Source organism: Rhinolophus ferrumequinum, chromosome 23, assembly GCF_004115265.2.
Source record: "Rhinolophus ferrumequinum isolate MPI-CBG mRhiFer1 chromosome 23, mRhiFer1_v1.p, whole genome shotgun sequence".
In the NCBI taxonomy this organism is placed as follows: Eukaryota; Metazoa; Chordata; class Mammalia; order Chiroptera; family Rhinolophidae; genus Rhinolophus; species Rhinolophus ferrumequinum.
In genome coordinates this window covers 4,030,186-4,043,456 of record NC_046306.1, presented here as the reverse complement: position 1 = coordinate 4,043,456, position 13,271 = coordinate 4,030,186, and the positions used below count along the sequence as shown (strand labels likewise).

General features: G+C 50.2%; 1 protein-coding gene across 1 annotated transcript; it reads left to right on the top strand.

Moving 5' to 3' along the window:
• The first annotated feature begins 3,516 nt into the window (after window positions 1–3,516).
• On the top strand, window positions 3,517–9,925 carry C23H20orf85 (chromosome 23 C20orf85 homolog). The gene is made up of 4 exons (XM_033095009.1): window positions 3,517–3,640; window positions 5,534–5,615; window positions 6,992–7,093; window positions 9,536–9,925. Exons 1-4 carry the CDS (start codon window positions 3,573–3,575, stop codon window positions 9,695–9,697), a joined length of 414 nt encoding a protein of 137 aa, XP_032950900.1. The 5' UTR covers window positions 3,517–3,572; the 3' UTR covers window positions 9,698–9,925.
• The last annotated feature ends 3,346 nt before the right edge of the window (window positions 9,926–13,271 follow it).

Genomic DNA, 13,271 nt, shown 5'->3' with positions numbered 1-13,271 from the left:
AAAAGAGACCCCAGAAATAAAAACTATAGTTTCATATACACGAATGTATTAATTTGCTGTGTGTGGTATTTACACCAGTGAGAGAAATCCACTGAGGGCAGGGTGGTCAGGTAAGAGGCAGGACACCAACTGACAATAAACAACCAATCATTTCTCAGCATAAGTATAGTACAGTCTGAGTGTGCACCATGAAACTCATATTTCACTGGACCTCCTGCATTTCTATTTGCTGAACCTGGCAGGACTACTGATAGAAGCTTCTGGAGCTTATGCGAATTAAGGTTTGATAATACACAGCCTGGTAGGACAGTGAGGCCTGGGCGCTGGGCACAGCAGGTTGCAGCAAGTGCGTGCCTGTGGGTCAGGAGGGAGTTTTCGGGGAGGTTGGGGAGCTGGCCTCTCGGGGTCTCTGCGTGATCTCCATCCTCTAGCAGCCTCAGCTGCCGGAAAGCACCGCTCACAAGTGCCACGAGGAGAAAACTCTTGGCCTTGTGCAGACATCACCTCGGAGAAGCCAGAACTCAGCATCTTCCCCCACCATTACCTGCTGTGCAGATTCCACCCCACAGCCAAACTCAAGCTCCAGGCACTTGGAAATTATCCAGAGGGAAAAGGGCACCCCAGTAGTTGAGAGAGAGGGGGAGGCCAGGCCTATTGACCCCATCTTTCTGCAGGGTGTCACCCCTAGGTAGGGAGAGAGCCCCAGTTTATGGTAAGACGGGATGCCGTGGGGTTTGGCTGTACTCCTTTCTCCTCCACCTGTTGTTTGAGCCAGTTTTCCCTTCTGCAAAATGAATCCCTCCGCCATGAAATGAGAATGTAAGGAAATAGCCAGCCAGGGCCGGGGACGCGGGGCCATGACGGGCACTCAGGGAGGGCCCCCGGGGATGCAGCACTGTTCCTCTCTCACTTCTCGGGAAAGAAGGACTCGGCCTTCCGGCAACAGGCCAGCAACAGCCTCATCTTCAAAACCAACATCTTTAAGAAGCAAACCGCAGTTCCACTCGAAGCTCCATTTCCCCACACTGTCCCCCAAACTTTGACACCCTAGGCGGAGGACCCCGGGAGTCTGGGCTACCAACATGCCGTTCTTTGGGGGATGCTCTCCACTATTCGTGAGCACCCACAGCTCCAGCCTCCTAGGATCCCTGGAAGCTCATTTCACAGATGAGGACACGGGCTCAGAGAGGCTGACCAGTTCCCCCAAGGTCACTGAGATGGTACTCAGCAGAGCCAGGACTTGAACCCACGTCCTGTGCACTTAACCGGAACACTCTACCCATGTATTGTCCTGGAACTGTCTCCCAGGGTGCCCCCTGCAGATATTTCCGAGGCAAATGGGCAGAACTAGCAAGCTCTTAGTCATCCTTCAAAACTCATCCCCTCCTCCGCACTCTTCTGCCTCCTCTGGGGCTCGCTCTGAATCACAGTCATCCTACTGTAATTGCATACACCAGGCTGCATTGTCACCTGGTTGCATTCACATCTGTGTCCCTATGCGGCTGAACTCTGGGAAGCATGTGCTGCTTTTCCATTTCTGCACCAACCATACCTGCGCTGGCCTCCTTAGCGTTCTTAAAACACCCCAGGTTGGTTCTAGCCCAGGTCCTTTGTTCTGCCTGTCCTTCCTCCATGGAAAACTCTTCCAGTCTCTTGGCATGGGTCCCTCCCTTACCAGCTCTGTGCTCAAATGTCCCCTCCTCCGAGAGGCCTTCCTTAAAAAAGTCCCTTCACCTGACTGTCACCATGAGCCTCCCTCCCCAATGTAACTGTCTCCGAAGTGCACAGCTCTCCCTGGCATTATCCTGATTCCGTGTTTCCTTGTCTGCCTTCCCTCCAGACATGTCAGCCCCAGGAGAACAACTGTTGCTTTGTTCCCTCCTAGATATCCAGGCATGAAAACATTTGTAGGACGAATGATATATAGAGACATTCAGTAAATAAGGTTATTCTTAATCACTTGAACAGAATCACCTTTGAAGCCTCCCAAGGCAGAAGCAGACCTTGCCTCCCCACCGGATGGATCCTCCTCTCTTCCAAGCCACCCTCTCTTCACATTTCTCCCTAGAACGTCCTCTCTCCTGTAGGAGGGATGGCGACCTCAAAGAAAAGACGAGGAAGAAAACTCTGGCCTGCCTGGACACCCGTGCATCCCCCGGCAGTCCGGCCTGGCCAACGACTTGCTCAGCGCTAGGCCTGGTACGTTACACATTCATTCATTCATTCAGCCATACAGCCCCAGCCGCTGCCCCTGCCTGCCCCCGCACTATTTTTGCTGAGTGGGCAGTTGGGACCGCCCCCATTCTGGGCCTGCACCCAGCTTTTCCAATAGCCAAGAAGAGCATCACATGCCTTGGGTGTGGGGAACATGTTACGGGACGAAAACAGCCCCCCAAACACCTCATCAAAGCACAAATCTGTGGATAAGAGAGGAGGTCAGGGAAAGGGCGGGAGGGAGCCATGCCAGGGAGAATCACAGATACCCAGTTGGAAGAGAAAAACACCCATATCCCCAAAGAGTGCCCTTGGGAATTATAGGAGATGACCTGCCAAGCGTCAGAAGAACGCTGCCTTGGTGTCGCTGCCCCTTAAGGATCTGGACCCCTGCGTGTCCTGTGGCTGCTCAGGCAGGAAAATGTCCCCCACCCTGTGCATGACCCACTTACTGTTGTCCCTTACACCCATCTTCCAGTTCCAGGCCTGTGACACCGTGGTGCGGTGGAAGTCCTGAGAGTCAACAAGTCAGCCGACAAACACGGATCGAGCACCCCAATGACGAGGGGTGCGTGTTGATGGGCATGAAAAGAGAGTGTGGGGTGTGCGGTCTGGACACAGTATCTGTGGTTTCCTTTGGGGGTTGTTATAAAGAGTGGATGCCGGCAGACATGCATACGGATATTCTCCAGAAGCCACTGCAGCACCACCACGGGGGCCGAAAACTCAGCCACAGGGCCTTCAGCCGCTGAGGGGACACTTCAGGAATGGATATGAACACGCGGGGGCTGCCCACAGCAATGCGGACAAACCTCTCAAACGTGATGTAAGGCCCAGGAAGGGAGCCCGGCACCCGGGACACCGGGCTGAACCCTTACACAAAGTTCCAACAGTGATGAAACGAAGCTCTGCCGAGAGAAGTGCACAAGGTGGGTGGGCTGCAATGCCCCCTTTCGTAATCCAGGCGGTGGTTACAAGGGTGCCTTCTCTGTGCCAGAAGTCATTAAGCCTGGCGCACAGGATTTGGTACTCTTGTCGGTGTGGATACTTGCATTACAGGTCTAGATTTTACAGGAGGCTGGGGTGTTAGGTCTTGAGGTTCCCCCAAAACTTTCCGCAGAGGAGGAGGGCTGCTGCTGCGGGCCAAGCAGGTGGTCAGGTAGGTGGGGTGAAGTGCGCAGAGACGGGCAGAGGCTGGCAGTGGGCGCGAATGCTGCAGCCCAGCGGCCCCACCCGCGCCAGATGTGGCGCCGCCTCCGCCTCGGCGTCCTACGTTGCTTGGCAACTGGTCTCCTGGGCGACGCGAGACGCTGAGCCAAAGGCCACAACCTACGGGGCTAACCGAGATCCCAGGTCCCATGGCTCAGAAACCGATCAGCACGGCGGCGGCCGAGCGCATGAACTTCGTGACTCAGGACCGGATCTGGTAACGCCAGGGATCCGGTAACCCGATGGACTGGGCTGTTGCCACCTGAAGTGGGCACACCTGGCGACCTCAGTTTCCCCCCCAAGTCCTGGAGGTGGTCGGGGGCCTTGAGGGAAGGGGGCGATGATAGCAGCTCGAGGGCAATGGGAGAATCACACCACGCCACAAAGGTGGGGAAGAGTTTGCATCTGGCTTTAAAACCATCTGCAAAGCTTTGCTTGTTGAGAGTGACTAATGTATTACTAAATTTTTTTAAAAAGGATCTTGATATTTGTTCAATTTGAATGAGTGATACATGTGCACTTTATATTCTCTCTTGCTTTTCCTGGTTTTTTATGTAATAAGAAATTTAAGTTTCTATCAGATTTATGTTCAGCAGACATTTGTAACGGTTGTTTTTATTTAGCATTCTCTCTGATTGCTAAGTATCCCATCTTTCTGAAGTTTTAACCAATATGGGACGTTACTAGTTTAGATGCCAATAAGCAAATGTTAGTAACAACAAACCATAATTGCTTGCCTCTTAAACTTCAGTTATCCCGTTTGTCATCTCTATGACTTTCACCATTTCTTGTAAAACCTATAGTAGTCACTTTATATTTTTCTTTAAACTGGCTTTGTTTCACTTAATGATGTTATTTTTATAGGAAACTTCATATCATTCTTGAAAATGGAAAGCCGGTATTATTTGGCATAAAATAAACGATTATTTTGTTTATATCTTTACCTTTATGTAAGGGCCCCCAATAGGATATACCGCCATAGCAGGGTCTATTCCCTCTGCCTAGAATGCCCTTTCCTCCCTTCTCCACTAGACCAACTCCTACTCATCCTTCAAGACCCAAATCAGATGGCCCTTCCTCTGTAAACAGAGCCAGTTAAGCCCTTAGACTATTCTGTCCAACATCCACAGTGGCTGCTGAGCACCTGAAATGTGACTATCAAACTGGGAGGAGCTGTAAATGTAAAATACCAGATTTTGAAGATTTCATACCCAAGAAAAGGATATTAAAATTAAGTTCACCTGCTTATTTTTACTTTTTAAAATGTGGCTACTAGAACATTTAAAATGACATGTGTGGCTCATATTTCTGGCTCATGTTCTATCTCCATTAGAAATAGACTGCTATGGACAGATGCTCGCTGCCCAAGGCAAAGAGCTTGGCCAGGGCGTCCGAAACTGTTGAGACATGGCGGGGGGGTGGGGGGGCATGCAGATATTGATTTCAAAATGGGAAAAGAAACTTGAAAATCAATATCAACAAACACTGAATAAGGCATTTGCAAACTCTGACATGCCCACTCTTCAACGGCAGCTCAATTCAGCTCGTAGGTGATGATGTATAAATGATATTTACTTTGAGGCAAAAGCAGGGTTGGGACTAGGGTGAGGTGAGTGAGGCACCTGGGTGCAATATTTAAGGAGGTTTCAGGCTCATGTCATGTACGTGCTGGCTCTGTCCTTGCAGGAACCTGCCAGTGGGTGCCTCCTTCAATTTGGCACCCCAGGTTCCTCACGTACCCCACCTGGTCCTTGCCCTGAGAACAACAGTATTTCATATGCACCTTCATAACGATTTCGCACACACTCATCACTGTGGGTCACAAGGCCTCCAAAGTAAGGCGTGTTGTACCCAGGCGGCCCCTCGGGCAGTCAGTCCGGTCCTATCTGTGCCCGATGCACCGTCCCACCGGCATCTCTAGTCCCTTAGACAGGTGAGCTTCTCACAGCGACAGGGATTCTTGCTCCGCTGGCAGCTCGTCCCTCCCTGGCAGAGTCATCCTTCAGTGACTATGCATCGAAGAATGTAAAATTCCCCAGTGGACCTTTTGGGGCTTGCTACTTTCACCTTTTTCAAATGTCACGCAATACCTAAGAACTTCCTTTTTCAGGAGATACCGCTTAAAGGCTGAAACGGACGCATGGAAAAACTGGGCCCAGAACTGGGGATTTTTAACCACCCCCCTCCAGGAGGTAAATGTGAATTTCGTAAGCCCAGAGGTGGTAGAATCGATCATTTCCAAGAATAGACAGTTGTGTATAATTTACAAGAATAAAATTTAAGACTGTGTTACAGGCAAAGGCTGCCCACTCTGGACCTGACGCTTCCTTCCTCTCAGGAATTTATTGAGCCCTTACTGTGTGCCAGGCACGTCCTAGGTGCTTCATTGAACCAGCTCATTTAATCCACACAACAATCCCTGTGTAGAAGGGGATACAGTTTTATGCCCATTTTACAAATTGGGAAATTAAGCTCAAAGAAGTGCCAAGTTACACAGTTAATAAAGAGAGGCACCAAGAGCAGAAGCTACTCTGTCTGATTCCCAGGCCACTTGGCCTCAGACTTTCCATCTGTAAAATGGGTTAATAGTCCTCACCTGCCTCACTGAGTGACAGATCCGATGGGATGAGATGGTGAGACAGGGTTAACATAGGAAAAATTATTAGGAAAATACCTGGGTATTTCCTAAACAAGATAGGTCACAGAAACAAGGAAAAGGGCTGGACATGATAATTAATGAGGATACCAGCAAACAGACCACTGGCCACGTCCAGACGCAGCCCCCATCAGCCCAGCTGAGTGCGGCCGTTCAGTGCGGCCAAATGCATATTCCAGCTGTTCAAGATATGTGGCTAAGTCTTCTGAGCCTAGAATAGGGGTTCCGGTATATAAAACACCATTCAGGCCTGCGAAACGGTGGTGTGGGGCTCAACGGGATCGTGGCCGCAGGTCTGGAACCTTTCAGACTATCTCCAGACACAACACGAGGAAGTCACATTTTTTTGGAGGGGAGCAGAACCGCCTAAGAGGCGCCTCATTCAAAACACTGGTGATTCAAGGCAGTGTAAACCCCATTTGTAACTCACCCCATCCCACTTACTTTGAAATCGTGCCATTCTTAGACTTTTTTTAATGCTTAGACAATTTGAAATTTTATGCATGAGCCCTTATGGATACAATATGCATAAAGAGCCTATATTAATAGTCTATATATGTAATTAATGTGGTTTTTTGAAGAGTTCGAAATTACTTTAAAAATTAAAAGGGAGGAATGGGGGCTCTCCTCTAATACTTTAAAGATTGGTCCTGGAACCTTGTTGGCATTTTTAAATTTGAAGCCATAACCTGTCAAGTTTTCTCAAATTGCTGCTCGTGAATATAAATGAGCAGGCGGCCATAGCAGTTCATTGTGGACAAGTCCCCCTTCTAACTGTGCACTGGGACCAGCTCCCTAACGTCCCTGAGCCCTGCTTTGTCATCTGCCAAATTCGGCACTCTGGGGGATGATGAGGAGGGCATGTCCACCGTCTCAGCCTGGGGTTTCCCGTCTCTGGGGACTGTGTTTCAGTTGATCCAGGATGAAGAAGAACCTCCTACCCCGAAGCCCAAAATTGAGCTTCCCCCGTGGTTCCACGTCCGGCCAGTGACCCCGGTGGAGAAATACATCAAGGTTCGCAAAGCCCTTTTAAATACTTATTTTCATAAGTAAAACATAAGTCCCACTGGAAATTGTGTTTGCTGCAGGTGCACATAGCCAACCGCCAGAGGTAAGAACTCCGCGGTGCCGGCGCGCGGGGAGTCCCGTTTCCACGCCCTTTCCACGCCCACACGCGGGGGACACGTCAGGTTCCTATCTGTATGCTTTCAAGAGCCACAGAGCAGAGTCGCGGGGTGGGGTTCCGCAGAAGCAGCGGGACGCCAAAGAAGTCAGGGGCTCCATCCATTGGTTCAGCAAACACTTCAGGGAGTAGGCAGGACAGCAGGGCGGGAAAGGACGGGCCTCTAGATTCAGATCATTCAGGTGCTCACGTCCTGTGTGGTTTTGGGCAAGTGGCTTGACCTCTCTGTCTCCATTCCCCCTTGTACAATGGAGGTTACTGGAAGCACCTACTTCAGGGAGTGGGGTTCGGTGGGATGATATCTGTGAAGGACTTAAAACAGTGCCCAGCACTTTTAGAGCATGCCAGTGACTGTTAGGTGTTTAGTGGGGCAAACAGTGATGAACCAGAAGAAGACAAGACTCCAGCCCACACGTGTGGGGCTGGGGGCACCAACGTGAAACAAGAAAATCATTAAAATCGTGATACGCAATGCTAGATGCTGTGGGGGAAATAGGCAAGTGATGTTAGAGGATCCAGAGGATGGGGTGGGCAGGGAAGGGCCCCTGTGGCGCTCAGGTCTGAAGGAGGACAAGGAGCCAGCCTGAGAAAAGCATTCCCGGCAGAGGGAACAACATGCACGAAAGCCCTGAGGCAGAACAAAGGTTGGTATGTTTCTGGAGCGGCGGAGGACAGTGATGGGGCTGGCGCTTGGTGAGCTGGGGTGAGGCGGGGGTGTGAAGGGAGGGGATGTGGATGGGGAAGGGGGCAGGGCCTTGGGCCAGAGGAAGCAGTTGGGACGTGAGCCCCATCTGCGATGGAAGCAGGGCTGTGGCATGTTGAGAACTGCCTGTTTGAAAGGCCACTCTGGTTGCTGAGTGACAGGGCAGTCCCAGAGGGGAGAACACTTAGGTGCTGTTCCCACCTGAGACAAGTCAGCTGTGGACATGGCTCAGAGGCTAGAAACTGCTGAGCTCTGTACATCCCAGGGCCGCCGCTCATGGGTCTCTCATTTTGGTCGTGGGTTTCTATCCCCTGCCCAGCTATGGAGAGAGCACTTCTGTGTCCTGATGGGAAGAGGGGATGAAAACTTAGGATGACCATGGCCTGCAGTGGAGGGAATTACCCTCCGTTTTTTCTAGATAACAGCAATATTGCCCTTCACAGAGAAGGAACAGATCAGCTCTCACATAACACCCTTGTTAACGGTGGTGTTTCCATTTTTGCCAGTCTGGTGGGTGAAATGTGGCACCTCTGGGTGGTTTTCTACGCATTTCTCTTACAAGTTGTAGAGAGACTTGAAGCTGGTCTGTGTGTTCCCTCGGGGACCGTCTAGGCCAGCCGGGTGGAGACAACTTGCTTTCTGGGCAATTCCACCCGTGTGGCCCCTCTGGCATTGACTGACGACCCTCCCTGCATGTGCCCTCAGGAGACTAATTTTAACGCTTCATCAAGAACATATGTTAAGGGGCTTTGTCCACCAGTGGCAGCCAGCCTAGCAGGACCGTCCCCTCCTGCCACTGCCTCGCTCGAAGTTCTCTCTAGCCAAGCGTGGACTCGTAACCCCAAGCATATTAAACCTCTCTATCTCAGTTCTTCTGTTAGAACAAGTATTCCTCACTGTCGTCTTCATTCAAATTGCCATGGAAGGGCAGAACAGATGATTATTTCACATGGAAAGGGGGAAACTCCTAAACATTTACCCTCATTTTCCAAAAATTTCAAGTAAGTCCAAGGAACTGACAAATGAAATTGTGCTTTTTCATTTCAGATAGAATCCTGTTTTCCTTTTGGTTTTTAATTAAATTCAATTGCTTTTCATTCCTGTGGTCTCTACAGTTTGGGGTGTGTGTGTGTGTGTGTGTGTGTGTGTGTGTGTGGTGTATGTATCAGAAAGCCTTCTGATCAAAACCAGATTTATCACTGCTGGGATACCATCTGACAATATTGTCACATTTTATAAAGGGCAGGTGAACTGTCGCATTTGAAATTTCTGGACCTTACTTTTTGTTCCCTTTTCACTCGTTTGCCAAATAAAAAGCATTTTACTGGAGGTCACAAATCAAATGGGCTAAGCATTATGAGGTAAAGGAACGTGTTCAGTGAGCGTTACTTTCAGAGACGATGTGAGTCTCAGGGTAGCGCTGGCTGGAACGTATGCCTTACAAAGGGACCCTGGCTTTGCTTTCTGTGTTTTCCACACCAGGCCTCACGGGCTAAGCATGACACCTCTGTGGACACGCCTCATGTAGCTGTGATCCAAGGTGACCAAACCCCCTGCACCTCTGTTCCAGGTCCTTCCATCCCCCCCGGTCCCAAAGACGACCCAGGGCTTCATCGGCTGGAGATCCGCAGTGCCCAGCTTGAACAAGTGTCTGGAGCATGATTATGAGATCAGGAGCTGCAAAGGGGCGTATGCCAAAGAGCTAAACTGGCCAAAAGAAGGCATATACTGAGTCCAGACAGGGGCTCTGCCCTGGGTAGTGAGGGGAGGACCAGACACCTGGCACTCATGCCCCGGACAGGAAGAGCACCCAGCGTCCCTCTGAGGACATAGTTCCCCTCCTCACTTGTTCATGAGATATTGCAAATAACATAGAACAGCCCTTTGACATTTCCAGTTCATCAATATCTCCCTTCCGGAACATTCTTGTAACACATTCATTCTTGGTTAATGTAATAAATAAGGCAAAATTGATTCTCTGAATTTTTTATTTTGATACCTTGGGAATTTCTAGGGATGGCTTTAAAAAAAATGTGATTTCCTTTTAAAAATATTTGTCTAGGCCCTTCAGTGTCACTTTCAATCCCACCTCTCACCATTCCTGTTTATGATGAGATTGCCAACCAGGTGTTTCTGGGCCCAAATATCCCTGGGCCTGCTTTTCAGGAGCAAAAAGCTCTTTGAGGACTCCTGGTCTCTCCTTTCCAGGGTATCTGCAATGTCAACAGCTTTAAAGGCAGAAAGGAACCCAAGATTTGCCCGATTTGCCCAGGAGTACAGATTTCCAGGAGAGGAGGGGTCCCCCACGGGCTCTAGGCAGAGCCTCCCACTTACCTGTCGCAGCCAATGCATCACAGCACCTACAGCAGCCGAGCTGGCCAGCCAGGCCATTCTCCTTCCCCCTCGGATATCTGATATTAACCTCTTGGTCCGTGCCTGACCCTGAGCTTTTGCTGCAAGTCCAACAAAGGGGAGAGGAAGGGAGTGGGGCGTCCGGCTGGTCAAAGAATGGCAGAGGCAAAGCCAGCATGCCCACAGGCCCTCCAACTGGTCCCCAAATAGTAGGAGAGCACAGAGTAGGAGCGCAGGGGCCTGTGGAAACTGGTTTGTGTTTGTTTCTGAGTAGCAGAGGGAGAAGCCTTCTTCACACCTGGATGGGGGTGGGGAGCGTGCTCAGTTACCTGCCCTCCAGAGACAGGTTCCTTCCTCCCTTTGGCTGGCCAAGTGTCACTGTTCATGGGATGGATTCTTCCCTGTGTTGGCGTCACTGTGGTCGGAGGGGGCTTCTATCTGGTGGAATCCACTTACAAGGCCCATCTGCCCAAACCTGTCCTGCTCACATTCCTGTCTAGGTATAGGTGGACATGCTTTGCCAATCCATGAATTTCTTATCTAGAACCTTCCCCTGACCCTGCACACTGGCCTCCTCTAGCACACTTCTAAAGGGACTCCATGACTCTATGGACACCAAACACCAGGGGACAGAAGTCCCCCTGAATGTGGCCACCCCTTGCGAGCTCGGGGCTCAGAATCTCTCCCTCAAGGAGGCCCCCCGCGGCTGAGCTGCTCTGGTTCTGGGACACTGATCTCTGTCAAGTATGCAGGACGTGGTGCATCACTCGACCAGCCCTATTCTGGGGGGCTGGCTGCAGGCACCTTCAGAGCCAGCTACCTGGGCACTGAGAACGGAGCCACATAGCAAAGTCTTCTCCCAGTCACCTAGTTGGTTCTCTGTCCCCTCACAGCCCTTCTCCAACCCAGAGTGGAAAACTCAGGTTCTCACGGGCTTCCCAGCCTGGAAGAGTCAGAACAGACGAGAAGCATCCCTTTGAGGAGCTTTGTCATTCTCTCTAAGCGTGATGCCCGCACTCATCACGTACCAGCCATGCAGGCCACACAGGCGATGGACACCAGGAAATCCCACGGTTGTCATGGCTGACATCCCACCTGCCACCCATTTAACGGAGAAATGTCACAGCTCTAGGTTGTAAGAAATAGAAATGTCAGGTATTATAGTCTGCATTGTGCCCCCAAAAAGATATGTTGAAGCTCTAACCTCCAGTATCTGTGACCTGATTTAGAAATAGGGTCATTGCAGATATAATTACTGAAATTAAGATGAGGTCTACCAGAGTATGACCAATAGGACCGGTGTCCTTATAAGAAGAGGAGAGAGACACACACAGATACGGACACACAGGGACTCAGCCATGAGTGATGGAGGCAGACATTGGAGTGTTGCATCTGTAAGCCAAGGAACACCAAGAATTTGCTGCCACACCACCAGAAGCCGGGAAGGGGCCAGGAAGGACACTACCCTCCAGGCTGCAGAGGGAGCATGGCCCTGCCGACACCTTGCTTTTGGACTTCTGGAATCTGGAACCGGGGGAGAACAAACTGCTGTTGCTTTAAGCCACCAGCTTGCGGTCCGTCGGTGCAGCCGCGCAGGAGACTAGTAGAGTATTAAACACATTTTTCTTCTTCTCCTCCCCTGCTCAGATAACCCTCCTCTGAGCATGTGTCTTTCCTTGGCCTTGACTCAGGCTGCGTCAACACGAGACCAGGTCACATGGCCCCTGCGACGCCAAAGATGTTCCCAGTCGCCCAGATGTTTAGCCTGATGTAGACTAAACAATGGACACTTGGCCAAGCCCATCGCTTTCAAATCCTAATGTGTAGGCATCTGGGTCATCGCTGCAGGCGAGGTTTCTACCCGTGAAGAAACGTCCCTTATTGTGATCAGAGGCTCCCACCACAGTTGAGCAGAGCAGCCACAGGGCAATAGCCAGGTACCATCTTCATCTTAGCCCCACCGTGATTGACTTTCCATCCGACGGCAATGGGTGAGGCAGCACACACCTGTGGTCTGGAATGAGCTTCCGACGCCGGGGGTTGCTTTTGGTTCTAATTCCTGGTCAGGAGGTGAATCTGAGAACCATCATCCATTATCTGTGTGCCCACAGCCGTTGGGCAGCAAAAAAGCCTAGAAAAAAAGACGGCCTCCCTTGACCTGTCTTAACCCCAAGTCTGGCTAGGAATTCGACATGTCCAATCGGACGCTCCCGAAACTTGAGTGTGGGTTGACTTTCATTCTTATTCTAACTTACGGGTCCAGTGTGGCCAGCAGCCCTGCCTTTAGGGAAACTGGTCAGCAGATACTATTACCGGATGTGACCGGGGTGGAGCTGAGCAGGCCACACCACGGCGGGAACAGCTGAACCTTCAGGAAGTCCTGGCTGTAAAGGCTCTCGAGCCGTCCTGCCCCTCGTGTCCACTGTGTGCCAGTGGAGGAAACGGGCACGCCCACATCCATGTTAGATCCACTTAACTCCAGTGCCTTGGGAGAATAAAAATTTAAGAATCAGATAAATTCTGCACTGTTGGTGGGAGTACAAACTGGTGCCGCCACTACGGGAAACAGTATGGAGGTTCTTCAAAACATTAAAAACAGGACTACCGTGTGACCCAGCAATTCCACTTCTGGGTATATATCCAAAGGAAATGAGATCTCTATCTCAAAGAGGTATCTGCACCCCCGTGTTCGTTGTTGTATTATTTACAATAGTCAAGATATGGAAACAACCTAAATGTCCATCAACAGATGAATGGATAAAGTAAATGCGATATATATATATATATATATATATATATATATATATATATATATATATATATATATATATATATATAAAATGGAATACTATTCAGCCATTACAAAGAAACAAATCCTGCCCTTTGCGGCAGTATGGATGGACCTTGCAGGCATTATGCTAAGTGAAACGAGTCAGACAGAGAAAGACAAATAC

Coding starts and splice junctions, on each gene's coding strand:
- C23H20orf85 (XM_033095009.1), top strand. CDS start 3,573: ATGGCTCAGAAACCGATCAGCACGGCGGCGGCCGAGCGCATGAACTTC. Junction 3,641..5,533: donor GTGACTCAGGACCGGATCTG/GTAACGCCAGGG, acceptor TTCCTTTTTCAG/GAGATACCGCTTAAAGGCTG. Junction 7,094..9,535: donor CGGTGGAGAAATACATCAAG/GTTCGCAAAGCC, acceptor CCTCTGTTCCAG/GTCCTTCCATCCCCCCCGGT.